Raw genomic sequence first — 27,948 nt, 5'->3', positions numbered from 1 at the left:
TAAAAGCACCACATATCAACGGAGTGATTAGAGTCAAAAAGAAGTTTCCCACCTGGAAGTGAGGATACAAAACCAATGAAATATTGATTATTTGCTATAGAATGAATCGTGGAGCTGAAAATTTAACAACTTATAATAAACTTATCCCACCACAGTCTGCGTTCTTATTTATAACCCACAATTCTCGATTCTACTTGAGCTATTTTAAACATCACAGTCGGGTCAGAACTGTTTCTTCAGTTCTTCTGCGGGAAAATATCGGTTAATTATTTTCAATTAGTGTGGAAATTTCAATTCGTATTCATATGGGATATTTGGGAAAAGTGCTGTGAGTGCAAACATATTTCATTGTAATTCGAACTTATGACTGTATTCATTAGTTCACTCTAAAGAGAAACATTCAAGACAAAAGGATTCTCAGTGATAATTGGGTGAGTGATACTTTTTTGAAACACTATATCTAGTTCTATTACAAATGATAACATTTACTGATTTTCTCTGAATTTCAATTCATATTAAAAAAACACTTCTTTGTGAGATTTTCACAAAACAGTTTTACAAAAACGCCGTACAATGGCTTCTTCAGATGTATTTTTGCTAACTATATCTACAGATTCAATATTTTATGTATATTTTTTACAATTTGAAGTACCTGAATTTGAAGTACCTGAGTTTACCTAGCCAATCAATGTTTAATGTGTGTTTATTGTTTTTAATAACTTCACTTCATTGTCGGATATGTCAGGAGAATATAAGTTGACTTGTGGCCTTTGCCCAAAACTGTGTATTGGCCAAACAAGAATAACTGTCTCAAATAATTGAAGACCATAGAAGTAGTTTCATAAATGGAAAGAATGATTCCACATTAGCAAACCATCTTTCAGCAGAAGGATAGAGTTCAATCATGAATATGTTACATTCAGGAGAAAAAAATTTGAAACTTTCTTTTTTCGAAAGTTCAGAAATGAATGAGTTTGATAATTCGAGTAATTTACGGAATAACTTTCCGTTACAGAATATTTTTTCAAATGTGGATAGTGGTACACAAGCACATGTCATTTGATTCGTTACAAGCCCAGGTACACATTAAACAATCATTGTCTAGGTAGAACCCAGTTACTTGAAATTCAGGTAGGTACTTCAAAATGCAAAAAATATATATGAAGTATTGAATATGTAGGTTCAGTTAGTAACTGTATATGAAGAAACACGTGTTGCGATTTTGTAAAACTCGGGAAATACACTCGGAATCGTCTTTTGCTCAATAATAAATGTAATATTGAAATTTGGTTCGGAATAAGGTATTGTGATTTTTTAGTATGCACATGAGAAATTTCTAACTGGTATATTATAAAAGTTCCATATTCATTCATTCTTTTGTTATTATATTTCTTTATATTCCAAAAAATCAGCAGTCTAACCATGAGCAGTTGATGAAGAGAATGAAGCTAATATGAACAATTTATGGAACCAGATATCAAATAATTTTTTCACGCATGACTTCAAGTACTTGTTATCATTCAAATTCGAAAAATGTATAGTTTTTATTTATTAAACTTTTACTATGAAATATATCAAATAGATGTAGATTCAAGCTGAGGCTTTTGCAATAAGCTGCAGACTTACTCATATTATAAATGAGACAACAAGAATTCCTGACCATGATGAAGAACATGCTAGTCTTCTGGATTTGTATCTATCAACCAATCCAGAAATTCACACAGTCACCGTAAGGTCTCCATTGGGATCTTCTGATTTACCGATAAATGTTGGGGAACAATCTAAGCCGCGGAAAGTTTGTCATTATATATCTGCTGAGTGGAAAGAACTTTAAGACTATTTTCGAAATATCCCCTGATTAGATATTTGTTTCAGCTCTAATGATCCGTTTATTTGTGCTTTTGAAGTAACGGATGTTATTCTATCATCCATGGTGGCATGTTTTTTCTTCAATGAAACGAGCTTCTAACGGAAAATCTTGGTTCAACAAAAATTGCGAGTGAGCTGTCGCCTCCAAAAATTTCGCCTGATGGCAGTGGCGCAAAAATCACAGTGTCACAACAGCTGCATCGCTAACACAAGCGGATAGCTCAGTTGCAATAACAGCCATAAAAAAAGCAAATTCACTAGCCAAACAATTTGCGTCCCACTCCCCAGTCTTATGCAGAAACTTGGACTGTCGGAAGACAGTGTGTGTCGCCTCTGTTTGGAAAATTATGAAACAGCAGAGCACATTCTTTGTACCTGCCCCGCTGGGGACCGAATCAGGTTTTTAGAGTTCGGCAGAGCCGTACTCTTACCATCTGACCTGAAAGACCATTCACTATATAAACTAATCGGCTTCGTTAAGAATCTGGGTTTATTTGGTCGAGTGTGAATAGATGTGAGCCACAATAAACCCTTGCTGGTTGCGGTGGAGGGTCGATTTTCTGGAAAATGCACCACCCACTATTCCCATGCCAGAATCCAATGCCGGACATTACTTTTTGACAACGACTAGTCAGGTGAATTTCGTAAGAGCTCAATATCAACAAGACAAGGCGTCTGGTCCTGATGAAGTGCCCGTCATTGTACTTGAAAGGTATGCAAATGAACTTGCACCAGTATTTTGCAGACTTTTCAACCTATCTTACAAGAGAAAGATTTTTCTTTCTTGTTGGAAGATGGCTCGTCTTCAACCTATTCCCAAAAAGGGCAAGAAAAATCACCATATTCTTGAATATTCTGAGGGATCGTCAATACGACTTTGGGAAATGAAGATCAACAGGTGACCTTTCATCATGTCACCCATTTTTGGAATAACGCAGTCGGGAAACACGGAGAGTCAAGAGCTGTTGCGCTTGATATTTCTAAGGTTTGCTGGCCAAACTTCGATGCTATGACTTATAGAATCATTTTTGTGAATGGCTCTTCAGCTTCCTGTAAGAAGGTTCCCTACAAGTGGCCGTTGATGGAAATCTTTCGAATACTTTCATCATTAACGCTGCTGTTCCCCAGGGATCTATATTGTCTCAAATCCTCTTTCTATTGTATATCAACGACTCATTGGGAAAATCCAATATTGCTTTGCTGACGATAGCACACTTGTCATTCCATTTGGATTCCACGACATCGGCTGCGGATGAACATCTTCACTGGCAGCATCTTAATGAGGATCTAGAGTGAATTTGAATTGGGGTGAAAGTAATCAGGTTCAATTCAATGCCGCATAAACCCAGGCATCGGTTTTCTCTAAAAAGATAAATGTCTCCGAACCGGATATAATAAAGTCAAGTCAGACAATTCCACTTTCTGCTTCGATAACTTTGTTGGTGGTTGAAATGGACACCAATATGTTTCGGCACAATCATATCGCTGGAATTGCAAAAGCCGCTTTTCAAATCCACGAAGACTTTTTTAATAGAAAGCAATATCTAATACCATAGTAGTTTTTGTTTCAATATTTCTGTAATTTCAAGCGTATATCTCAGAAGTTATATTTCGTGTATGCTAGGAGTTCAAATAGCTACAATATTTCTGAAAATGATAATTTCGATAATAGCAATGATCATGTAGCAGCCCCAACTGTTGAAACATATGTGCAAATCAAACTTCACATAGCGAATTAATTGCAGTTCTAGATATATGGGGTCATTTCATCTAAACATTTACTGTTTCGAAAACTTCCTTCAACATTTTCCACAACTCAGTTACCTATTTTTCCGTTAAAATCAGTATTGAGAGAACCTATCATTTTTCTCAGTGGAGAGCAGATATTTTTTGATAAGTAAAGGAGCCAACTGATGACATAACAAGCCAGGCTCCTGGTTGTATGGTCATACCAATCATTCATAACTATATTAAGTTGAGTCTATGAGATGAGTTAACGTGGTAAGAAATAATTATTCCAGAAAAAGTTCTTCCCGTATAAAATAGGAATAACAAGGTATATGAGGAAAAACGGTTGAAATTCTGGCAGAGTGAAAAAGACGTACATCTTAGGCCCAAACAACCCAAATTTGCAAAGTAGTGTGATGTCAAGATTGGTCACTGAAGTTATGTTGTGAACCACTCAATCATGAACGGATGTGTCAGAATCTAAAAACTAGTTGAGAACATCTTTATGTTCATTATCAATATAGAAATGGATAACAAACATTTCAAACATACAATTTCTTGTACTAGTGAAATTTTATGTTTTCTATGATTTTCAAGAGGCACACCTTTTCACATTAAAAAAATTAGTATATCCATCCAAAAAGGAAAGACTTGATGAAATTCACATGTTTCCTAAAAACCAACTTTATAAAGAGAAGAAAAGTTACAACAAACCACTTCATGGAATTGAAACGAGAGCAAATATTTAATCCTTCTTGAAGGATTGGATGTGAGCAAGTTTGTAGTAGAAAATGTGGCTACTTGTAGTTATAATCTATATGCACTTTCGAATCACATTGGGACTACTTACAGCGGGCATTACACAGCATATTGCAGACACCCCTATACTGGCACGTGGTAAAAATACAACGATTCACACGTGTCACCATCGCTTGTGATTGGAGAGGCCTAGTCCCCTTTCATGAAAAATATGAAACGAATTAGCACTTTCGAGATAACTGAGAATATGTCTCTTCATGCTCCTGTACCAATAGATTTGAAATTTATATTCAAATATGTATTTGTGAACCTCATAAGTTAAATTCATATCGTTTTATTGTATAAAATTGAAAAAGTATTCAATGAATTGAGTTGAAAGTTAAAAAAATGTGTAATAAATTGTAAAAATTTACTAAAGACGAATGCAATTTTCAAAACTGTGCAACAAATTCGTCGAACGACGGAGGGTTATTGATAGTTCAACTAGCATCCTTGAAAACTGATAAGGAAGCGTTTTATAACGATCTAGAATGAAAAAGGATATTCATGTACTCCAAGTATGCTGTTTGCATATAATGTTCGACAAATTTACATTTTTTCCTCATTCCAGTGTTACCTAAAAATATATCTACGACGTTTATCACTACCCTGCTTGTTCTACCTTTCAGTTACTGAATATTGTGGGATGCATTCTGAATTTTAAATTCCCTGACCTCGATTCTGACTAACGAGATTCTGACATTTTTATTTGTAGTGAGAGATTTCATGAACGTGATATTAAAATTCCGCCTGTCGAGTGAAAATGCAGGCTTCATTGAATAATACAGGAGTTGGGAAAGAAAAATCGTTTCTACTGTCATATTTGACACTAGAAAGATGTGGCATTGAATTTCAAATTCGATAATGGTTTTTCACGGTGACTGAGAGACAGGTAGCCATCCTTCTGGAAGTCAAACATTTCTTCTAATTTGCTGATAGTCGGTGGTGCAGATTGATGTGGATGAATGAAGAGAACAAAATGATATTGATCAATAGATTATTTAGGTAGCTGGGTGAGGTGTCACCCATGAAGGTAGGACTCTTCCACATCTTTGAATAAATGACACGATCCAATTTCGTAAATGAATTTTTGGGTGAAGAGGTTGTTGAAGACTATGTGTATGGTAGAAAATCAGATATCTAGTCTATGTAGAATAGTTACATGAAATTGATGAGTGATATCGAAACCTATGACGGGAAATGAATCTACACTTTCCACACATCAGAACAACATGCTGTATCTCGACGTGCTATTCTCTAACCCAGTTAACTTCATCGGATGATGACCAAATTTCAGTCATCTAAAACTTGGTGAAACGCGTCAAGAAACATTATTCAATGTTCATATGACCATTGAATTATTTTCCAAACATTCGTTATGGAAATTAATCAGATATTGAAAAGAACATTTCATCAGTTCGGAATTCCATTGTCTAATATAACATTAATTTATTTCAAAACCCTGAAATAATTTGTAGAAAAATTAAAAAGATTAGTTGAAAGAACAATTTTATTGAGCAAAAAACTGAAAATACAATGAAATAACATTCAAGCATCAACCAAAAAACCAAAAAAATTTAACTATTAACACGAGCTGATAAATTGAAAAATTATTAACAAGAAATGAAAATTGAAAATATAAAATTGAAAGATTCTGAACCAAGTTACTACACGACGTTCCCATTGTTAGTATCCACAATTGCCTTCGGGTTGTTGCTTGTAAGTTATTTCATGGTAATTTGAGTTTTTTGCTTAATAACATGGTTCTTTCTGCTAATCTTTTTATTTCGTTTACAGATTATGTTAGGGATTTCAAATCAATTTATATCATATTAGACAATGGAAGTTCGAACTGATGAAATGCACCACGAAACATTGTCAACCACCTTCAAACAAACATTGAGAAGAAGGTTACACCTTTGTTTCACAAAAATTCATATTTCCAGAAAATATACTCCTTTCAATTTAAGTAGTTTTCATTGTGTAGAAAGATTGTTTTCAGTAGATATTCATGATTATCTGTATTATTCAAGTAAGAATAATAAAGAACAAATTATTCTGGAAAATTATTATCTAATTCAGTACAGTGAACTAATTTATGACTCTAAGCAATTCTCATGAGGGTTTATAATAGTTACTTATGTATCAAGGGAATTAGGAGGGCCTTAATTACCGATGGCAAAGTTTGCGTCCCGAGGGCCTCTGGCCCGAGGGACAGCAATTGCCTGAGGTTATTAAGGCTCATTAATTCCCGTGGTACATAGATAATTTTATTTCTGACCGATTTCAATTGAATTTTGTTCATTTTTGAAACGGAAAAATGTACCAATTCATTACCTTCCCGGTATATTTGAATCAGGTACCGTTGATTATAGTAGAGTTTTTTTGTTGCTAGGTTATTGCTATGTTACTTGTTTATAAACAGAACTTTGTTATCAAGCTGTGTTTGCGGTGAAAACGTGTTTTCTACCCCAAATATAATGGAGGATATTTTGAAAAAAGCTGAACAAGCAAGAGAATCATTAATTCCATCGAAAAGTGAAGCCGTATACCAAAAAGAATACAAGATATATCTGAACTGGCTGACACGGAAAAATGTTATGCCAAAAGATGTTACTGAAACTGTATTTAGAGGGAATTATAAAATCTATAATGTCCCAAGGGAGTTATGACCCTCTTTATTGATAGCGTAACTATGACGATATAAGCTTATAATATCCCGGTCAGAAATAAATACTTTTATCTCTGACCGGGATATTATAAGCTTATATCGTCATAGTTACGCTATCAATAAAGAGGGTCATAACTCCCTTGGGACATTATAGATTTTGTAATTCCCTCTACCTTTCACAAGTAAAAATAAATAGAAATGAAAACTGAACCATATTTTATTTATTCACGTCATAACAAATAATAAATGTACAATTTTGAAATGTTCCCTGAAAATTACTTCCGCCACTGGAAACAATTTCTTCTTTTGTATGGCTGGAGCTTCTGTTCACTACAGTCGAGGTACCTGTCTCTTCTGATGACAAAGTAGACAACATACGCGCCGTTTTATTTCTCAATTCGATGCTATCCTCCAAATACCCCTCCGCCACCGTGGAACTTTTCCAACCTCCGTGTCTTTTTAAGTTAGTCATAGTTGCTCCTGCATTGGCTAGAGCAGTAGCAGAAGTGCGACGAAGGCAATGTCCCGTATAGGAAGATGAGTTTGGCAATCCTAAATACATTGCGATTTTGCTGGGGATTTTCCCAAACATGTTTTTTCCAATTGGCTGAGATGTACATTTATTTTGTCGGAAGCTCAAAAAAAATCGTTCAATACCTTTAGGACGCAAAGACATATAAAGTCTTAATAAAGGCAAAGCGGAGAACTCTTTTTCATCCACAACTGTAAATTTCTTCGATACACCAGTTTTACTTTTCGGTACGTTCACTACCATAACGGAATCCCGGTCCTCTATATCCGATATCTTCATATTCAAAAGTTCCTGACTTCTGCATCCTCCAAAATAACCCATAATCAAAACAACCTATAACAAAAAAAAGAAATAAATACACACAAAAAGGAAAATAAGAAAAAATTACCTTATGCAATAAATGAATATCATTAGGAGCGTCCTTTAGGAATCTGATAACATCTTTAGGAGATAAAACAGCAGACTTTTTCGGCTTATAACTCTTACTCTTCCGTTTCAAAAAAGCCTGTAGTTCATTGAACTTGGTGATATCTCGTTTCTCATGTATAGTCACCATCGATTTTAGCATTGACCATTTAGTCCATAAAGAATTCGGACTATACGTTTCTGACTGAAACGAATAAACACAATTACTACCAAATCTACCGAAAAACATGTAAAATTCCTTACCAGTTCTTGAAAATATGCCAGAAATACAGTTTCAGTGACATCTTTTGGCATAACATTTTTCCGTGTCAGCCAGTCCAGATATATCTTGTATTCTTTTTGGTATACGGCTTCACTTTTCGATGGAATTAATGATTCTCTTGCTTGTTCAGCTTTTTTAAAAATATCCTCCATTATATTTGGGGTAGAAAACACGTTTTCATCGCAAACACAGCTTGATAACAAAGTTCTGTTTATAAACAAGTAACATAGCAACAACCTAGCAACAAGAAAACTCTACTATAATCAACGGTACCTGATTCAAATATACCGGGAAGGTAATGAATTGGTACATTTTTCCGTTTCAAAAATGAACAAAATTTTATTGAAATCGGTCAGAAATAAAATTATCTATGTACCACGGGAATTAATGAGCCTTAATAACCTCAGGCAATTGCTGTCCCTCGGGCCAGAGGCCCTCGGGACGCAAACTTTGCCATCGGTAATTAAGGCCCTCCTAATTCCCTTGATACATAAATAACTATTTTGATTTCTGTCCAAATTGAACAATTAGAAGCTACAGCCTCTTCTCTTCTTTCAATAGGGGTTGGAAACGATCAAAACTAGTGATTACACAGAAAAAAAAAGTATAATAATAATTTCACACAATATAAATTATATAGAGTATCCTCCAGTACTGAAACAATAAGTGTGTTTCTGATATTCGTATTGCTCTATCATAAAATTGAAATTCACCTGGAACATAATCCAGCGAGTGAAGTTTCATGAAAATTTGCTACATACATTGAGAAAAAATTCCAACATATTCCAACAGTCGTGATTTTGAAACAAACGATACTTAATGAATAATTTGAATAAGTTTTTCGTCGAATAATAACTCTACAATGCTTGAATTATCGTTAGAAGACTCGTTTCCAGAGTTTGAATAACAAGCTGACTCTTAGTTCTCGAATAAAGTTCCTTATAGCGAATACATTTCTAAATTTCATTCTACTGCGTAATTTTGTAGCAATTTATGAAAACTTAAGGGGTCACAGAATTTCGGCTGCGTTTCGAATTATACAATCAGATAACTTATACGCTGCATTTGAAAAATCTCCGCCATACAAAGTTAATTCATTTCAATGAATAACAATACTTTATTTATTATTTCAATAAACTAAGTGTGTTCAATCCTGAAGCATTTCGAAAAAAGAATAAATGTGAACTGAAAGTGTTGTTTTCACTGGTATACTCAGTGATCCGAATTTATCATAATTGTGGAAGACGAATACTACTTCGACAATGTCTTGAAATGATTTGCAAAAGTAATTAGTGAAATAATATGTGTGATTGATGACTTGTTAATTTTGTGTTAATTCATGATCACTTCAATGATATGAATGAAAACACTTTTGTCTAATTACCACTAGTTGTTTTTATTTACACCACCGGTTTCGGGTTTGACCACATGATCAAGTATAAAACTTGGTTTTATCAGGAGAAAGGACAGGTATTTGATAGACAGGTAGTTGGGCGAACCAGGATGCCAACTGTAAAATTCATCACTTATAAATTCAAGAGACGAGACCTACATAAATCGAATTGCTCATTTAGGGGTATATTTTTTTGGTTTTTAACTGATTTGTTAATTTCCATGACTTCCAACAAATTCATTTTCTTCCCTTTATTACAGATGTGTAAGATTTTGAGGTTATCTTGTGTTTTCGTTCTTGAAGATGTTCGTACATTGTAGATTTTTTGTCCAAGCAGACGTGTTCACGCAGCCTTATGTCAAACATTCTACCGGTTTGGCCTGTATATACTGCAGAACATTCGCCACACTCTATTCTATTTATACCTGAATTTTTCATTCTATTCCATTTGAGTTTTGCATATTATTACTTATGAAAGCTGAATTTTTGTATTTAGAGAAATAATTTTGAATCTTTTCTAAAAGTTTACCTGCGTAGATTATGCTACTATACCTACTTGACTATATTGTGTTCTCGGCAGTTTGGGTATAATTTATTCATAAGTGTTCTGTGAGTTTTTCTTGATCTCATCTTTTCTATTAGATAAATTGGTACCTGATTGTTTACTGCAATTTGCTTGATCTTTTTAGTTCATCGTAAACAGGTACGAATTTCTCTAATAGATAATAGATAATATCAGAAAAAACTCACAAAACACTTATGAGTAAATCATACCCAAATTGCCAAGAACATAATATAGTCAAGTAGGTATAGTAGCATAAACTACCCAACTACGCAGGTAAACTTTCAGAAAAGATTCAAAATTATTTCTCTAAATACAAAATATCAACAGCTTTCATAAGTAATAATAATTTAGGTTGAACCCTGTTTAATGCAAAACCCAAACCGGATATAATGAAAAAATCATGTAGACATAGAATAGAGTGTGGCGAATGCTTTGCAGTATATACAGGCCAAACCGGTAGAAATTTTGACATAAGGCCTTAACACGTCTGTTTGGACAAAAAATCTACAATGTACGAACATCTTCAAGAATGAAAACACAAGATAAATAAAGATAATCTTGAAATTCTACACATATGTAATAAAGGGAAGAAAATGAATATGTTGGAAGCCATGGAAATTAACGAATCAATTAAAAACCAGAAATATTCACCCCTAAATGAGCAACTTGATTTATGTAGGTTTTTTCTCTTGAATTTACAAGTTTAACAACCCCTAGAATTTTCAGTGGTGAAGTTGGCATCCTGGTTTGCCCAACTACCTGTCTGTCAAATACCTGTCCTTACTCCTGATAAAACCGAGGTTTCAAACTTCACATCTCAGTTTTATACTCGATAATGGGATCAAACCCGAAACCTGCATTCATCTGTAGAATAAATGAAGAACTTATTCTCCTTTCGAGCATTTAGTGTGAAACTCTTCTTTTCATTTTAGACGTCAAATATCTTGATGTCATTACATATGCCACATGATATAAATGAAAGAGAATTTTCAGTTTCTACTTACTAAACGATGATAGATTCAATTTCACAGCTGGTTCACCCTGGATGTTATGCAAATATGAATGTTTGATGTGTTTGCCTTTCTTCAACTCCGGCTTGGAACACATACCTGTTGATTCAATGTCGATAAATATATCTGTATGTGGCTGAAATAGCAATGGTGCTATTTATAGCAATTCTTTTTTCTGTTTGAATAATAATGACCTCTTATGGGAAAGAAAGTTTTTGGCTTTCTACTACTCCATCTGATACAAAAAAAATGGATGAGAGAATCTTCCAAAGAAAGGAAGGATTAATCAATTTGAAAATAAGTAACTCTATACATGGATGTGTAGATCATACAAAGAAGTAACTTTCAGACACAAACTGAAAGAAAGTCCTCCTGAAACAGCTACTTTCATATAAACATTGAATTACAAGAAAGAAAAAATTCTTTCGAAACAAATACTTCTATATGAACACTGAATTATACAGAAGATACTTTTCTCTATTCACTTTGTATATCGAACATTCGTGGAGGAATAATTCAATGTTTATATGAAAGTAGCTGTTTCAGGAGGACTTTCTTTCAGTTTGTGTCTGAAAGTTACTTCTTTGTATGATCTACACATCCATGTATAGAGTTACTTATTTTCAAATTGATTAATCCTTCCTTTCTTTGGAAGATTCTCTCATCCTTTTTTTTGTATCATATGGAGTAGTAGAAAGCCAAAAACTTTCTTTCCCAAAAAATTAATCACTCCTAAAAATATAACCCTTTCAAATCAAATGACCTCTTACTTCTTGTGACCACTTTCGATTCGCGGTATCATTCCGTCAATAGTTTTTTATATCAGATTTATATTTTTAAATAATAAATTAATATTACGTAAATAACACTGTTTCACATGTGAATAGTTTATTGTTTGTCCCTACCTCTCGTGACACGTTTGCTGTACTAATATCAGGAAAAAGGCTAATTCAATAAGAATGTACTGTAACTTATTTAATCAACTTTCGATTAGGATCGATGATTACCTTATAATTGAAAGATACCATTAACAACTAGGTTCGATTGTAGTCCTTTATTAACCATGTCCACTCTGACATCTCTGGACTCAACTACTCAGAGCTTCGAGCTGGTAAATTCAAGCTATACGCGTCATTAAAAGATAGAGTAACTATCGTTACTACTGAAACTAATACTTTGGTCCGAATTTCCAACACTTTCCTCATTATCACTAATCCCACTATTCTCGTTCTCATATTAATTTCCATTGTTCAACATTTTATTCTTTCTTCTTCCCTCTCGACAAGTTTGGGGTACAATTTTTTGTTGTCTGACCTGGTTTCTATTTATAGCTGAAGAATTTGAAGCAGTCATAGGCAACGTTTTGTTTTCCTTTGAAATGAGATTCAGAATTCTGTGAAAGAACCGACAGTTTGTTTTCATCACTATCCGCTATTTTAAATGTAAAAAATATTTTGAATCCCTCTTCTCTTATGTAGTGAAGTAATTGGGCATATTGCGTTCCTTCGGGCTTCTTGGAGACTTCTGTAGCAATTAAATAATTTTAGAAACGAGCTTTCCAAAGCCGCCAAAATTCCGGCACATTGACTGTATATCATAGATACAATTTATCGACTGTGACCCATTTTGAATAATGAATCTGCTAAATATAATTACTTTTCTGGAGTACCTGACTGTGCCATGTAACTTGTTTGATCAACTTTCGATTAGGATAGATGATTACATTTTAAATAAAAGCTACCATTAACTACTAGGTTCGATGGTACTCCTTTATCAACCATGTCTATTCTGACATTATATATTTGACATCTGACATTACATCTGATAGGAGATACCTGACGTACCAAAATTACGAAGTGAAGGTAGTATCCTCGAGTGATTTCATTGAATGGGAGGATGTCGTTTTAACATCATTAGGTTCGAAGTTTAAACTATAACCTCTGCAAATAAAATATGTGGAAATTTGTTTCCAATGAAACTCTCAACAGTTTTCAATATCTGTTTTTTCATTTTTCAGAAAAATACTTTCGAAACATTTTTCTTTCGGAATGTGATTGAAGTAATTTGTCAAATTCATTCAATGCTAGAGGTTTCGTTTTCGTACTTCAGTTATCAATAGGAAAGTAGTAGATTACAGGATTTATTGAAATTGAACCTGATCTTATGAATAACCAAATTGATCATTGTCTATGATATCAAGCCGTCAAACTACACTAACCAATTTTACACCTATTGATGATGCATATTATCTATAAATCATGCATGGCATATTCCGCTTCAGCAAGTAGTTTGTACTTCGATTATAGACCTAATAATTTGCGTATCATGGCGCCAAACTTCATTCAGAATCAATAATCGAAAAACGATAAACTCTATAAATGGGATTTACTGATATTCTACAGAGAGATAATCTGTAGGGATGAAAAAATTAAATCATCTGATGACGAAAACATTCCTTCAGCCTTCTACCATTAGATCCAGAGATTGATATTTTCGTTGATATTTGCATCAATAGTTGAAAAAATACGACTAATTCATAGGAAAGACGTATTACAATGTAATGAATTGTTGCTATGTTGATATTTTCGATATTCGATAATTCATTGCAGGTCAGCATATTACACAAAAATTATTTCACCATTATTTGAAAGCAAAAATTGTAGAAAGAATGGTTTCTAGATGCAACACGACAGCAACCACTGAGTTGCCAAGTGTAAACAAGTAGAGCTTGTCAAATTTAGGAATAGCTTTCTGAATTCCGTTATGGTCCCGCCCACTATATGTGCATTCGTTAGAAGACTATGAGAGCGAGAGAGAGAATTCTCAAGTCTCTTCCCAGATTTGATAAGCTGTATGCTGGTTTTGAATGGGAGTAATTGTGAAGGAATTTAGAAGTTTTCATCGCCTTCTTGTTAGATTTTTAACATTTCACAATATGCAAAAGGTAAAGAATTTAATGTAAAATTTTATTCAGTTGCAGAAGAAGCTAACAATTCAGTTCATCCCGATAATGTGAATTCAAAGTATATTTTACAAAAAAAATATATTCATCAGTAATTTGTCGTATTTGATAATTTTGCCTATCAAAACAAGAGCTGAGAAATTATACAATAACTCTTGACATTTCAGAAGCTTGAATCTACATTCGTCTGCAGAGTTGAATGGAATCTAATGAATGTTGCAGTATTTTCTTGGTTCGTTTTTTTTTCTCTAAACGTCCTCGGTAGATGACCAAGGAATGACATTGTCGGTATTGTTAATTGACTTCTGGGACATTCAATGTAGTATTGAAGTGTTTTCTGATATTAGTCTGTTGCAATTTCACAACCATTCATATTTTTTTGAAGACGAATAGCTAAGTATGGTCTATTTCTGAAGAAATGCACTTTTCACCAGATATCAGAATATATGCTGATTCCTTGAGCTGACTTGTCTTATAGGTAGTGGGTTTTATTGGTAATCATTCTTCTCATGTTCCATTTAACTCAGTGTTCACCGTCTGATATCGAAATGTTTTCTGATGATCCTCTCAATGATCTATTTCTAATATAATTCTGATAATCACTTTTGATGGTCTTGAAATTTTACTGATATAACTCCAACGACAAGAATAAAGTATTTTATGACAATTTTTTGATCTTTCTTCTATATTTTTGGGATCTATCTGTATGTGTGAGTGCATGTAATTGTTATTTTGTAGAGTTCTAACATCATTTTATCTCTTCAGGCAGTCCTGAAATAAAAGGTATAACGTTAATTATGAAGATGTCAGTAATGGTTGAGTCATTCGTTTTCCAATTGATTATTGACTACAAAGGAGAAAAATAAAAAAGAGTTATGAAGAAAAAACTCTCACTCAGATTTTTTCATAGATTCAACAATGAATGCTATAAAAAATCTATTTTTCCGTCGCAAGCCGCTGTCGCACGCCTACGAACGACAATCCTCAGAAGTCGAAATTTGTGCGAGCTGAGGATTAACGAGGTCTTAACTTTCAACGTGTGATTCCTATATAAAATGAACTTCTTAAAGGACAAAAATTTAATTAAGATCTACAATTTCACATACAAAACCCAAAATACAGAAGGAAGACCAAATTATTGCATTTATAAAATACCTTGTTTTTGTAGTGAAATTGTATTGTTGAAACTTCAAAACTATTTTGAAAGTGCGTGAGAATGAGAATCGAGATTATATCAGGAAAAAACAATCGTCACGATCAGAAATTAATGAATAGTGGCTAAATCGCAACAGAGTAATATCACATGACATACTACATCGAACAATTCAGAAGTCGATCAACAATATTGATATTTTTGTGAAAGAGTTTTTAAGGTTTCACTTTCATTTTCATACAAAATTGTAGTTATTTTCTGGAAGAACAACTACTTTCATATAAATATTGAATCAAACAAAAGTTTTTTCGGAACAACTACTCTCATATAATCATTTAATTATTATACGAAAATCATTTTCCCCTATTCAGTTTGCACTCCAAAAATTCTTTATGGAAAAAATTAGAATTAAACTCACGGCCTTCAAACCCAAAAAACATTACCGTTTTCAATTCTGGATTCCTTTACGAAACTCTCTAATTAATTAGGGATTTTCTGGTAAAAAATAAATTTTCTTGAGCCCTCATTGAAAAAGTAGATCAAAGATGTGTTTCTTTCCAAAATACAGGGTTATAACTCAAATACCACAAAATCCCATGAAAATACGGCTGGAAAGCATTTTTTCTTCAAATAAAAGCTAAAACACCACAAGACATACAAACCCATATAATGTACAAATTGAACTGTGGAAGTTGTCATAGATGATATGTTGGTCAAACTGGACGGTATTTCAATACACGGGTTTCAGACAACATTAGAGACTCTAAGAAACTAAATATAAAAAACCTTACAGCCCTCATTGAATATGATAATGAATATGGGCATGTTTTTGATTTTGATCATATAAGTATTCTATGTAGACGTTCAATCATATTAAAAATATTTTTAAGCGAAATAATACATATATTCTCAAATGAGATAGTTTTAACACTAGAAGGAATGTCGATGGCCTCAATACTGCATATTTCAATTCGATAAGTGGAAGACCAAAATTATTTTCCCCTTTTTTCAGTCATCAATTGAAAACAAACTCCACCTTTTCAGAATCACAAATGAAGCCATTCGTTTCTTTCATGTCATTGTGTGTTGGTATAGTCTCGAAAATTTGGTTGTTGCAATGTTTTTTATTTTTTATTATGTAAATAATATGTCTGATGGTTTTCACGATGATCATATTTTAACACGAAAAAACAATTTTTTGGAGAGTAATTTAATTTAGAATTCATTATTCCTTGTAAAATTGAAACGATAATGATGGTATAAGTTTTGTGGGAGGTATGTTTATGAAAATTCATTGTTACAGATCTCTGAAGAAGAATTTGATGAATTTTCTGATTGATTCGGCCGTTATTTGATGAAGATCCATAGTAATTTCAAAAACTACACCTCAACGATTTGATCTCCACAAACTTTATTTGAAAAATATATCACCACATGTTTCGCTGAGACATTAGCTTTTTCAAGTGATTTGAATATCAAACTATCCTTACATTACTACTTATATACTTCAGGTAACCATAATTGAGATTACCTCTAAGATATTACCTGAACCTCTACATAACGTACCTGTTCAATTATGATTACCTGAAGCATATTGCCTCACATCTACATCAATAATAATTCTTTCTTGGTTTTTAAGGAAACAATTTCAATAATGTGATCTATTCAAATCTAGTTGGTCATTCATTTGAATGTTTGAATTTTTAGGTTTATCAATTTCCATTGCTTCCAAATGATTCAGTTTCAAACCTTTATTTTCTATGTGCAAAATTTCGAACTTCGAACTTTCGGGCTTATTAGCCACTCATCAGTGCAAGATAGTGACCATCATCGACCTAAAGTCAATGATATTCCACAATTGAAAATCACATCCATGCCCCCTCACGGGTTGAGTGCCCTGAAGTAGAAGCTTCCCCCCCCAGCTATTAAGCTAGGAGAACCACTCCATCCACCCCCGCTCTGCGAGCGGTCCTCAACTTGCTAATGGGCACTTCAGCAAGATTGACATCTGACCTCTTTTGGTCGAAAGTCAGCCTTTAGGTGCTTTTACTTTCTTATCGAAGTGTTCTTAGCTGAACCTACCTGGAAGAGAGTGTATCTGGTTAGGTTATACGCCCGATTCCTCTGCACAAGGAACTGCACATTGTTATTACTGAAATACTGTTTTTTTGTAAAGAGGAGCCTTGTGACATTACAAGGTTTGTAGTTAATTATTTATTTCATAATGAAGACTGATTATTAAAAAAAATACATGATATTGCTCAAAATTGTTGGAAGATTGTGATTTGAGACTGATAAATAACTGATTTTCACAGAAATTAGCAATTTTACAGTTTGATAAGATTTATATAACAGATGAATGGTTTACTAGGTAATTTTTATTAGAAGAAAGACTGTTTTTTTTGTAAAGAGGAACCCGGCTCTTTCATAACACATGCCCAGCTCTTTCATATACATGTTGCTTTGAATGAGCCGATTTCCCTTTTTTCTTAAAGTTGCCATGTTATTAATTTCAGTCACTGTATCTCATTTTATTTTGATTGGATATTCATGACTATCAAACTAATTATTTACAGAAAGCAATTTTATTCAATAACCATCACCTGACGTTAACTTTTTTGATATTTTTCAAAACTGACTCTTTCATACACACTCTTCCCTATTTAATATCGCATGAATTAACTGACACATTGAACTCAAATTCTAGCAACATTCGACTGGAACACAAATCTTATTTCATACAGAGTGTCTGAAAAATACGTCTTAATTTGTATCTTTGATAAACGACCATTACTATTTTTGTTTCAAATGAAACACCCTGTATATTATTCAGTTTTCGAATTCAGCCAACCAATGTGAACATCATTGATCAATTATGTTATATACAGTTTATGAGATACAAATTATTTTATATTTTTTTTTCTTCTATACAAATATAACATTTTAAATAAAAAATTTGGTGAAAAATGTATTATTGAACACATTAAATAATGAATAATAACTTTACATCAGTCAGAAAGGTTAAATGGAATACTTGAATTTCATAGTGGGTGTATAACAAACATTATGGGTTGATTTCTTCGAAAACACATCTAGCCCGATCTTTCAGTTTCTGTTCCGTATTGATGGGTGTTCCATATACCTTTTCTTTGATTTTTCTCCAAAGGTGAAAATCTAGAAGAGTCAGATCCGGTGATCGAAGCGGCCAAATCTAAGGATCCAAACGTCGTATCCACCGATCTTCGAACATATCAGTTAGTTCCCTACTCACTTCACGTCTGCAATGTCCAGGAGCACCATCCAAGTGATACCAACAATTCCGATACAAGTTCAGGGGCAAATAATCACTCACAGTCGATCTCAGAATATCTAAAAATGTTTTGGAATTCAACTTTTTTTCATAAATGCAAATAAAAACTTTATCATCCATGAGCATACAAAAAACATTGAAACTGAATTTTTGTTGGAATCCCCTTTGCCTAATGAAATGGGGACTTTCTGAAGCTCAGAAGTGATTATTTTGACAATTAAATATTCCCTTACGTGGAAATTGTGATTCATCAGTCCATATAATTTTTTACAAAAAGTTTGGATATTCGTATGTCCATGTTAGTGCCATTTCAAAAAATTCTACCCGTTTTGGTGGATCATCTCTATGCAAAGCTTGCAGTCTAATTAATTTATAGTCGTGCATATTATGTTTTCGTGAAATTCTCCATATAGAATTTCCAGATATTCCCAAATCAACCGCTGCATTAGATACTGATGCATGAGGATAAGCATAAAAATATCCTAAAATGTTCATTTCATTTTCCATATCACGAGTCACCGGACTCACTCGATTTTTTGAGGCACGAACTTTTCCATAGTTGAGGTAATTTCGTTCAAGTCCTTTGAATTTTCTTTCATTCATTGACGGTAAATTATGATATAACTCAATAAATCTTCTACAGGTCCTTGATATGATTTCAACGTACACACCATGAATATAAAACAAGTTTAGGATTTCAGAATTCGAATAATAATCATTATCCATCTTCACAATTTCAGCATGAACAGTCGGACAGTTTACTCTTGAAGAAGCTATTGTATAGCAAAACACGTGTCGCGGTTTTTGTAAAATCCTTCATAGTAAAAATTATACAGTAAACTGTATTGATTAGTTTCAAACAAGTAATTGTCAAATCCATTCTTTTGTTTTCTAAATCAGACTCAGATCATGACACACCATTATCCTTGCCGAAATTCAGTTGCGAAATTCGAAATTAATGATTAAAACATTTTTGATATTCGAGTAGATTTTTGGAAATAGAAAAAGATTCACCATATTATTGAACTTTTCATTTCAGACTGATTTGATAATGTTCAAAAGTATTTTTTGGAAAAACAATCTCAGTTTATCACAATAATATTCAATCTGAAAGAGTGAATTTTCGAAAGCCCGAGACCTACGTCATTTTTGCAAAGCTGAAATTTTGAGAATGTGTTTATTATGCAATTGATTTTTAATTTTATTGGAAATTTTATGCTTGCATAGGAGCAGTTTTTTTTAAATAGTTCTTATCTCATAATCGGTCAGAGATAGGTATAGGACATAGCTGACCACAATTGTTCACATTGGTTGACTGAATTCGAAAATTGAATAATATGCAAGGTGTTCTATTTGAAAAAAAAAGTTATGGTCATTTAACAAAGATACAACTTGGGAGATATTTTTCAGACACTCTGTATAGAGTAAGATCCGAATTTCGTTCTCAAATAACAACCATCATACCTTATCTCAATGTTGCCGGTATTTGAGTTTGCTGTAGCAGTCAATTCACGCGATGTTGAATATTAAAGAAATCATGCTTTCGCCGAAAAGAAATACAGAAAAATTAATATTAAAAAAACGGTGAGAGATAGTATACCTATCTCTCACATGTTTTAAAAAAGTAATTTGGATTTCAATGTAGAATTCAAAAATGATATAATATATAGGGTGTTTCATTTGAAATTTCCAAGTTGATAACTGTTACATGTAGATGTGATAATAATGCGGTGAGGAAAATATTTTCAAACGATAAGTCACAGTCATCTTCATCGGTAACCATAATTTGAAACTCTCATCTATTTTGTTCTCTAGATACGTCTAATAGACCATCGAATATGGAATACCCTGTATACTGATTATACGAAAGCGTTCAATATACAGGGTGTAAGTAAATAAGTGTGAAACATTTAGGGAGGTGATTCCTCATCGAAAAAAAGATAGGATCTTTCATATAAAGAAATTTCATTGGAGCCTCCTTTTTGGGTTTTTGCCCAAAATAAACCAGTTCGCAGCAAAAAATTATTTTAGGAACAACTACAGAGATTCATAGTCATGAATGCGAAAATACGAAACTGATCTATCTAGTAGGTCGCTATTAGCGATAGTGACAATTAAATTGGTATGACGCTGTCAGTTTGTGAATTTTCGAAATTGAATTAATACTATTTGTGTGTTGTTGTTCTGTTCTTAATTTGTTACTTTAATAATTCACTTGTTATTAAAATGGCATACACAAATGAGGAAATGGCTGATATGCATTACGTTTACGGTCTGTCGCAGGGGAATGGGTTAGAAGCTTCTAGAAGATATGCTGAAATGTATCCTCAACGGCAGAATCCTTCACATAGAATATTTGCTCGACTTCATCAACGATTACGAGAATATGGTTCATTCGACAAAAGAATGCAGGATTGTGGTCGCCATCGAGAAGTACAAACACCACAGCTCGAAGAAGCAGTACTTAATTTGATTGAAGAACAACCTACTACCAGTACTAGAAAGGTTGTAAATAATGGAATCTTTAACTAGCGACGAAGAAGGCAGCGATAATTTAAAGCTGAATCTTTGCCTGGTTTGATACATTGGCGCATCCAAGTTGTTAAACAATACCCTATTTTTGAAGACAAGGCAGATTGTCTGTATATAAATAGGGAGACCACAGTTAGGATTTTGTTAGAGGCAAAAAGAGGTCGACAAGAGTCCCTAGGCTTGGCTTTGCATATGCATCGTATTGCTGGTTTTTGTATTAGTAATACTGATTGAAGGCATGTGGTAGAACACACACCCCAAAAGCAAATACCATAACGGAGGTGTGGTTCAAAAAGGGAATGATAAACCATTCTAGCTTCTGTAGATCCGAGCTCAAATGCAGTTACTCGTATGGCATAACATCCAGAGGAGAGCTACATGATTGTTGAATTTTAAACTATTGTCAATGAACAAGCCAAGGAATTGAGAAGCTGGTACGTTATCTATTTGAATATTATTTAGATGTACGGCTGGAATCTGGCAACGATAGGACACTACTTTTGTTTTTGATAAATTCAAGCTCAAGAGAGCTCAAACCAGTCCTTCACTATCGTGATGTCATTCTCAATAACTTCATACAACGTATGGTTGTTAGGAGCATGCCATAAAATTGTAGTATCATCAGCAAATAAAGTGAATTTTTCTTGGATGTTTATAGACGATAGGTCATTAATGTAAATTAAAAATGAAAGTGGGCCCAGTACCGAACCCTGTGGGACGCCGCAAGTAATTTTACCTTCATTTGAGTATGAAGTGGTTTTGACCATCTGGGTGCGATCTGCTAAGTATGACAAACCACTTAAGACTTATTCCAGATATACCGTATCTACTGAGTTTCCGCAAAAGAATTTTATGATTCACACAATCAAATGCTTTGGCTATATCACAGAAGACGGCAGCTACTATTTCTTTGTCATTTATGTTGGAATAAACATTGTAAAGAAATGAAAATATGGCATCGGAAGTGTTTTTTTGCTTTTGGAAACCAAACTGGCACTCACTTATTATTTTGTTTCCATTCAGAAAGCACAGGAGTCTTGTTTTAACTAGTTTTTCTATCAATTTAGCCATTGCAGAGATTAGAGAAATTGGACGAAGACTTGATGGACCATTGATGTTTTCTCCCTTTGGCAGTGCTAACACAATCGACTTCTTCAAAAAAACTGGAAAGATTCCTTCTCTAAATGAATTATTTATTAGACTGACTAATATATCGAGTATTCTTATCGGAATATTTTCTAGGATTTTTATAGAGATTTCGTCTGAGCCTGTGGCGTTTTTGTTTTTAATGGAAAATAATGTTTCATGTAGTTCGGTAATATTTGTATCATATAATATAAAGGTATTCGTAACTTCGATATTCACATAGTCTAAGGGGTCACGGGCTGCTTTTATATTTTTCGTCAAGTCCTCCGCAATAGAGCAATAGAAGTCATTAAGTTCAGTAGGAGAAAACGGAATGTCTACAAATTTTTTGTGTCTCTTGCCAGATCCTATCTTTTTTCTATGAGGAATCACCTCCTCAAATGTATTACATTTATTCAGTTACACCCTGTATAAATCATAGTGTCCAAGTCAGGTAACTGTAGTTGTTAGCCTACATCTCTGTCTTATCAATAATCTTTTCTATTCAATAGGTCTCAGGTAGAATTGTTTAAAAATTATAAATCAGAACTGATCTATCCCAACTATTTTTTTATTGATGAGTCGAAAATACTGCGCTATGATTTGGAATCCGTTATTTTTGTCATCAATGTACTCTTGAAAATTTTCAGAGAAATTTTTCAAAGTTTTTTCATTTATTTATTCATTTATTCATTTATTTGTAATACAATACTCTACAGGACATAGCCTAATTATAGAGCAGGAAATAACAGAGTATGAAAAATACATCACAAACAAGTGACTGTAAAGTCTACAAACACTTCAGAATAAAACAAATTATGAAGACTACACATTTTATATTTTATTATAGGTGACAAAACAGTTATTTTAGGAAGTGGTATTTTATATTTGACAATTTGCAACTAAATATGTCTAAATTATCGCCAACAGAATTTGTCACTTTACACATGTTATGGGTCGGAAAGTTCTCCAGAACATTTGTGCGAGATGTTTTCATATAGAAAGTACTCGGGTGTCTGGAACAAATTCTAGGAATGCAAATATTAAACTTTTCTAGTAATGTTGGGCAGTCAACTGTGCTCTTGATAATTTTATAGATTAGTGCAACAATATAATATTCACCCTTTTTTTCGAGACTGCAAAAGTTATGGTTTTGTAGCAATACAGAGTAGGTTGTTTCTATTGGAGGATAAATGCCATCGGTTTTTAGGTTTCACAGTTTTAAAAATCGTCGTTGAATTGCTTCTTCTCTATCAATGTGATTTTGATAAAAAGGGCTCCATATTGAGGGTCGAAGTAGCTATCTGGTAAAAGGTTATGATCATACGGGTCCAATTCATCCCATTGAGAAAAAAATGTGCACTTGACATATGTTCCTTCATCAAAAACAGCAAACCGAATAAACGGCCGTAAACTTCTATTGCAGCTAAATTTCAGGGTACCCAGAGTCCACTCGCGTGAAAACCTCATATTTTTCTCTAGCTCAGCAAAAACAGATCTCGTTTCAAAGTCTCCAATAAAGTTAATGTATGATATATATAATACAAATTGTAATGATTGTGATATCAATAGTTGTTGTACACCTGTTCAAATAGGTGAGTAATGACATTGAAAAATAATCATACATATTAAAAAGGAAAGATAGAGAAGAATAAAAAAAATGATCATGAGATTGTTATATAACGTGTGCCATGAAGACTGCTTCAGGCTAACTTCCATTCTGAATGAATTTCCTGAAATATCCAATAAATTCCATACAATCCGAAATTCATGATAAAGCACTTAATAAAGTAGCTGGTCAAAGACCAGCTACTATGAATTCCTGAACGCCGCGCCGACGCTATTTGGAATTCTTGATTTGTTTGGAAATTGATGGTGTTGGGAATGTTGGGCATGTTGAAACCCGTTCTGGTATTCATGGCAAACTGATATCGCAAATATTTCAGCTAACTGATGGCAATCAACTTCAGTTTCTATTTTGTGATATTTTTCATTAGGAAAACTGTTGAAATAATTATGAGTTTCAAGAATTCGAAGGAAGATTTGTGAGATTATTTTGAGAATTAAAATCAACAAAGTGAAAAAAATTAATAAAACCTTAGCCGGTATACAGAAAAACAGATGACACACCTTCAATAAACATTAAACTCGAAAAATATATTATAGAACAATGCTAGAAAAGTATATATTGCCTATCGTATTTACTTTATCTCGTTCATAAACTCATTACATGAATGTATTTTTCAATTGACTTTTTGTGTAATCAGAGGATCTTCACAATCTATTGAAATAATAGGACAAAAATACTGTCTCTTTTGCTCACCAAGTCAGCATCATCAGGAGATGATTAAGATAGTCTTAGTTATCGCGTTTCGTGAAACGCGTATCGAAACACAGTATTTTTGTTCTGATGTGATAGTTCTGATGTGATGTGATGAAATAGTGTTTTAAATATACCATTCACGCCAGGGGTTCCAAATCTACCTATCAAGACATTTCAACATTTTTTTTCAGATTCATCGAATAATTAACAGAATGAATATAATATTAACTCTTTAGGTTTAATCAAAATATGTAAAATTGCAAATTCAAATTGACTTCGATACAAACAATTACTGTTGCCAACTTAATAAAAAAAAATGTTTAAAATCTGTTTTTCCGTTAATCAGCTGCCGCCCCCATATGAATGACAACTCTCAGAAGTTGAGAAACTTGTGCGAGCTAAGGACTAACGAGGTCTTACCTTTTAACGTGTGATTCCTAACAAGGTTGCAGAATCATTCCATCTTCAACTAGATGAATTCTCTCGAGAAAAATATCTGGTCGAGGCGGGAATCGAACACACGACGTTCCGATCGTGAGTCGGACGCACTACCACCGCGGCCCATTCCACAATAATTCATACAGAATGATTCTTATCGGTGTTTTTGATCATAAAACGTTTTTGAATATTGAACACGAGTTTCATCAGCCTCTGAATGGTTTCAGATATACAAAATGAAAGACCATGTGAAGCCAATTGTTTGTTATTATCTTTGGAATGAAGATTAGATAATTTAGGAAACACTTGCTACATGAATAGCATTCTACAAATGTTGTTGATGATGAATAATTTCAAGATGTTTTCACGATGAACGAGAACGAGAATGTTTCCTATTCATTCACCAAACTCATGCAGTTGTAGTTTCGTAAGAATGTATCATCTTTCCCACCAACCGATTTCCTGGGGTCTTTGAAGTCCACTAGATACTCGTTAGGACAACAACAGGATTGTACAAAATTATTGGGGTTCCTGTTGAATACTTTTCGTGAGCAGGAAAATAGCAGAATCAATACTCCTGACCGCTCTGGATTGAATGATTCCGTACAGTCTTGTCTTTGTGTTTGTAGATCTACTTGCTGGAAAAATCCTCACTTATTTACTTTGTAGTAAATATTCAAGAGGTAACAAAAACGTATGTGATTTTTTAGAACTTCAACTAGCGTTTCCTAATATGACTGATAACCAGTCCGTGCAAAGCTTATTGTTGAATCATCTGAAAATGGAACTTTCAACGGGTGATGATCAACTGTATCATCATACATGCGCCAAAGTAATTGACTATTATAAAAATAAGTAGAGCTAAGGCACCAATCGATCTGATGATAACACTCATGATCTTCAAACATGACTCATCCTTTGACGGAAGCACCAAACTCTTACGAAGCTTCGAAAAAGATGAACCCTTCAATGTAGCATACCACTATTATAATCTTCATGCAGTCATTGTTCACTGAGGTTCTGGCATTGAATCTGGTAATTTTTACGCATTGATTAAGAGCGCTCCATACCTGCAACAGGACCCTCGGACTGCATCTAACGGTAAATATCTGAGAATATGGTAGGCGGTCCTATTTTTACAATCACAGACATACTGGACAAGGGACGCCTCCTTCTATCTTGATGGATATATTCATTACGCAAATCGACAAGTTAATGTTGTTGCGACTCGAATACATACACTACAGATGGAGCACGGCAAACTCCATAGACGGATCGTAATTGTTTTACGTTTGGAGATTAATTAATCGTTCAAATATTTTCAATGGTGAACGTTGTTTTATTATTCTATTATTATCATGAAGCTATTGCCAGAATCATTTCATCTTCAACAAAGGTTGTCCTACATTGGTCGTAATAAAATTCCTTCTAGTTTCGAAAATGCACCTATATTATCAAACAGAAAAAAATTCTGAATCGAATGACCCTCCAACCATACTTTTAGGAGCCGGCAAAAAGTTTTGACCTAACAAGCATTTGTGAACTAGACTTTTCAGCGGTATGTTTACTGGCGTGGTGGATTGTGAATTTCCAATTTCCTCGGGTATCTAGGATCTATCAATTCGGGCAGGAGGCAACTGTTTTAAAAATTTTCGAACTTTGGTTTCATTTTATTCGTCCAGAATGAATCGTCCTTGATAATCTAAAAAAAATTCCTATCAATTTTATAAGGTCATGGAAAATAAAACAGAATCAATACATAAAGTGCTCAGCCTATAATTTTAATATTTATAATCAGAAATATTTTTGAATGATTGGGGTGAGTTGTTGAAGGCAGTTAAAACATGGATGAAAACCAATTTATCGTTTTGATATCACAGATTGTTATAGGTATGTTACATACAGACGACACATACTGGTTTAAGTTTGACAACGGTCGTGTCATTAAGTATTCTGGCGATGTCTTGAATTCATTTGAGCATCTGGAGACACCTAACATTTTGTTTTATGAAAAAGAGGACATTGGCGGATCAAGATCCTCAGATGATGTGGTGCTGCAGGTTTTTCCGGAATTTACTGCAGCTGCAGTTTCATTTTCAATTTTTCATGTTTTTGATTTCCACACGATATTCTGTACGAGATACTTTCAGATGAAAATTATTGCAAAAATATCTGCAAACTGAGATGCTTGCAGATTTTCCGTTTATATTCAATATTCAAATAAGGGGGAAGGTTTTAAAAACTCAAGCCCAACAAATTATTTTTCTCCTCCGAACGAGGTTCTTGAAGGAAAAGAAAGGCTCTGCTTCAGGTTTGACTGTCTGTTTTCGGTTGTGGATGATTTTTTGAACTCTATTCTTGAAATACGATGAAAACGTTACCGTCAAACTGGGCTACTTGGGACAATTTTCAAGTTCTTCAAATTGCCTTTGTCACACGATATGGTGACATGAGACTTACAGCTTTTATTAAAAATATAGGATACTTTTCAAACTTCCTAAAAAATACCTGAAGGAGAATTTTGCGAAATGTTCGACAAGAACGAAGTTCCTTCGATAAAATATAAAAGTTTCTTCTCATTTAACAGTATGAACCTCGAAATGAACTCGTGGATTCACATAAGGATTTTAATGTCACTCTGGTAGGAGCTTCTTCTTGTCAATCTCAATCCATCTGCGGTGTATGAATCTATTAAGACATTCTGTTGGCTCCAAATTCCTGGAAATTCAAAATTTCATTTGGTTTTGGTTAACTTCTTTCCAAAGCCATGATCAATCAGAATGTTCATTAGTATTGAAATTCACAATTCAAAGCAGTAGGGGTCGATTAAGACATTTTGTTCTTCAAATGA

General features: G+C 33.6%; 2 protein-coding genes across 2 annotated transcripts in view; one reads left to right on the top strand and one right to left on the bottom strand.

Moving 5' to 3' along the window:
• The first annotated feature begins 202 nt into the window (after positions 1 to 202).
• The window catches only part of LOC111515908 (potassium two pore domain channel sandman), a 253,468-nt gene continuing 225,722 nt past the window's right edge, over positions 203 to 27,948 (top strand). The window contains exon 1 of the mRNA XM_074183712.1: positions 203 to 431. The gene's annotated coding sequence lies outside the window, so the exon portion shown is untranslated. The remainder of the gene's footprint in view (positions 432 to 27,948) is intronic.
• On the bottom strand, positions 7,225 to 8,788 carry LOC141485927 (uncharacterized). The gene is made up of 3 exons (XM_074183606.1): positions 8,268 to 8,788; positions 7,987 to 8,208; positions 7,225 to 7,931 (listed from the first exon to the last, which is right to left on the bottom strand). Exons 1-3 carry the CDS (start codon positions 8,436 to 8,438, stop codon positions 7,284 to 7,286), a joined length of 1,041 nt encoding a protein of 346 aa, XP_074039707.1. The 5' UTR covers positions 8,439 to 8,788; the 3' UTR covers positions 7,225 to 7,283.

Source organism: Leptinotarsa decemlineata, unplaced genomic scaffold (assembly GCF_025532065.1).
Source record: "Leptinotarsa decemlineata unplaced genomic scaffold, Ldec_3_MD MMD2_tig00026340_RagTag_RagTag, whole genome shotgun sequence".
Taxonomy (NCBI): domain Eukaryota; kingdom Metazoa; phylum Arthropoda; class Insecta; order Coleoptera; family Chrysomelidae; genus Leptinotarsa; species Leptinotarsa decemlineata.
Note: the sequence above shows the minus strand (reverse complement) of the source record. Positions and strands in the feature narration are given on the sequence as shown.

What these genes read in the sequence shown, in the direction of transcription:
- LOC141485927 (XM_074183606.1), bottom strand. Translation starts at nt 8,438, where the DNA reads ATGGAGGATATTTTTAAAAAAGCTGAACAAGCAAGAGAATCATTAATT. An exon ending in TGGCATATTTTCAAGAACTG is followed by an intron (nt 8,209 to 8,267) that starts GTAAGGAATTTT and finishes TATTCGTTTCAG; the next exon opens with TCAGAAACGTATAGTCCGAA. An exon ending in ATATTCATTTATTGCATAAG is followed by an intron (nt 7,932 to 7,986) that starts GTAATTTTTTCT and finishes TTTTTGTTATAG; the next exon opens with GTTGTTTTGATTATGGGTTA.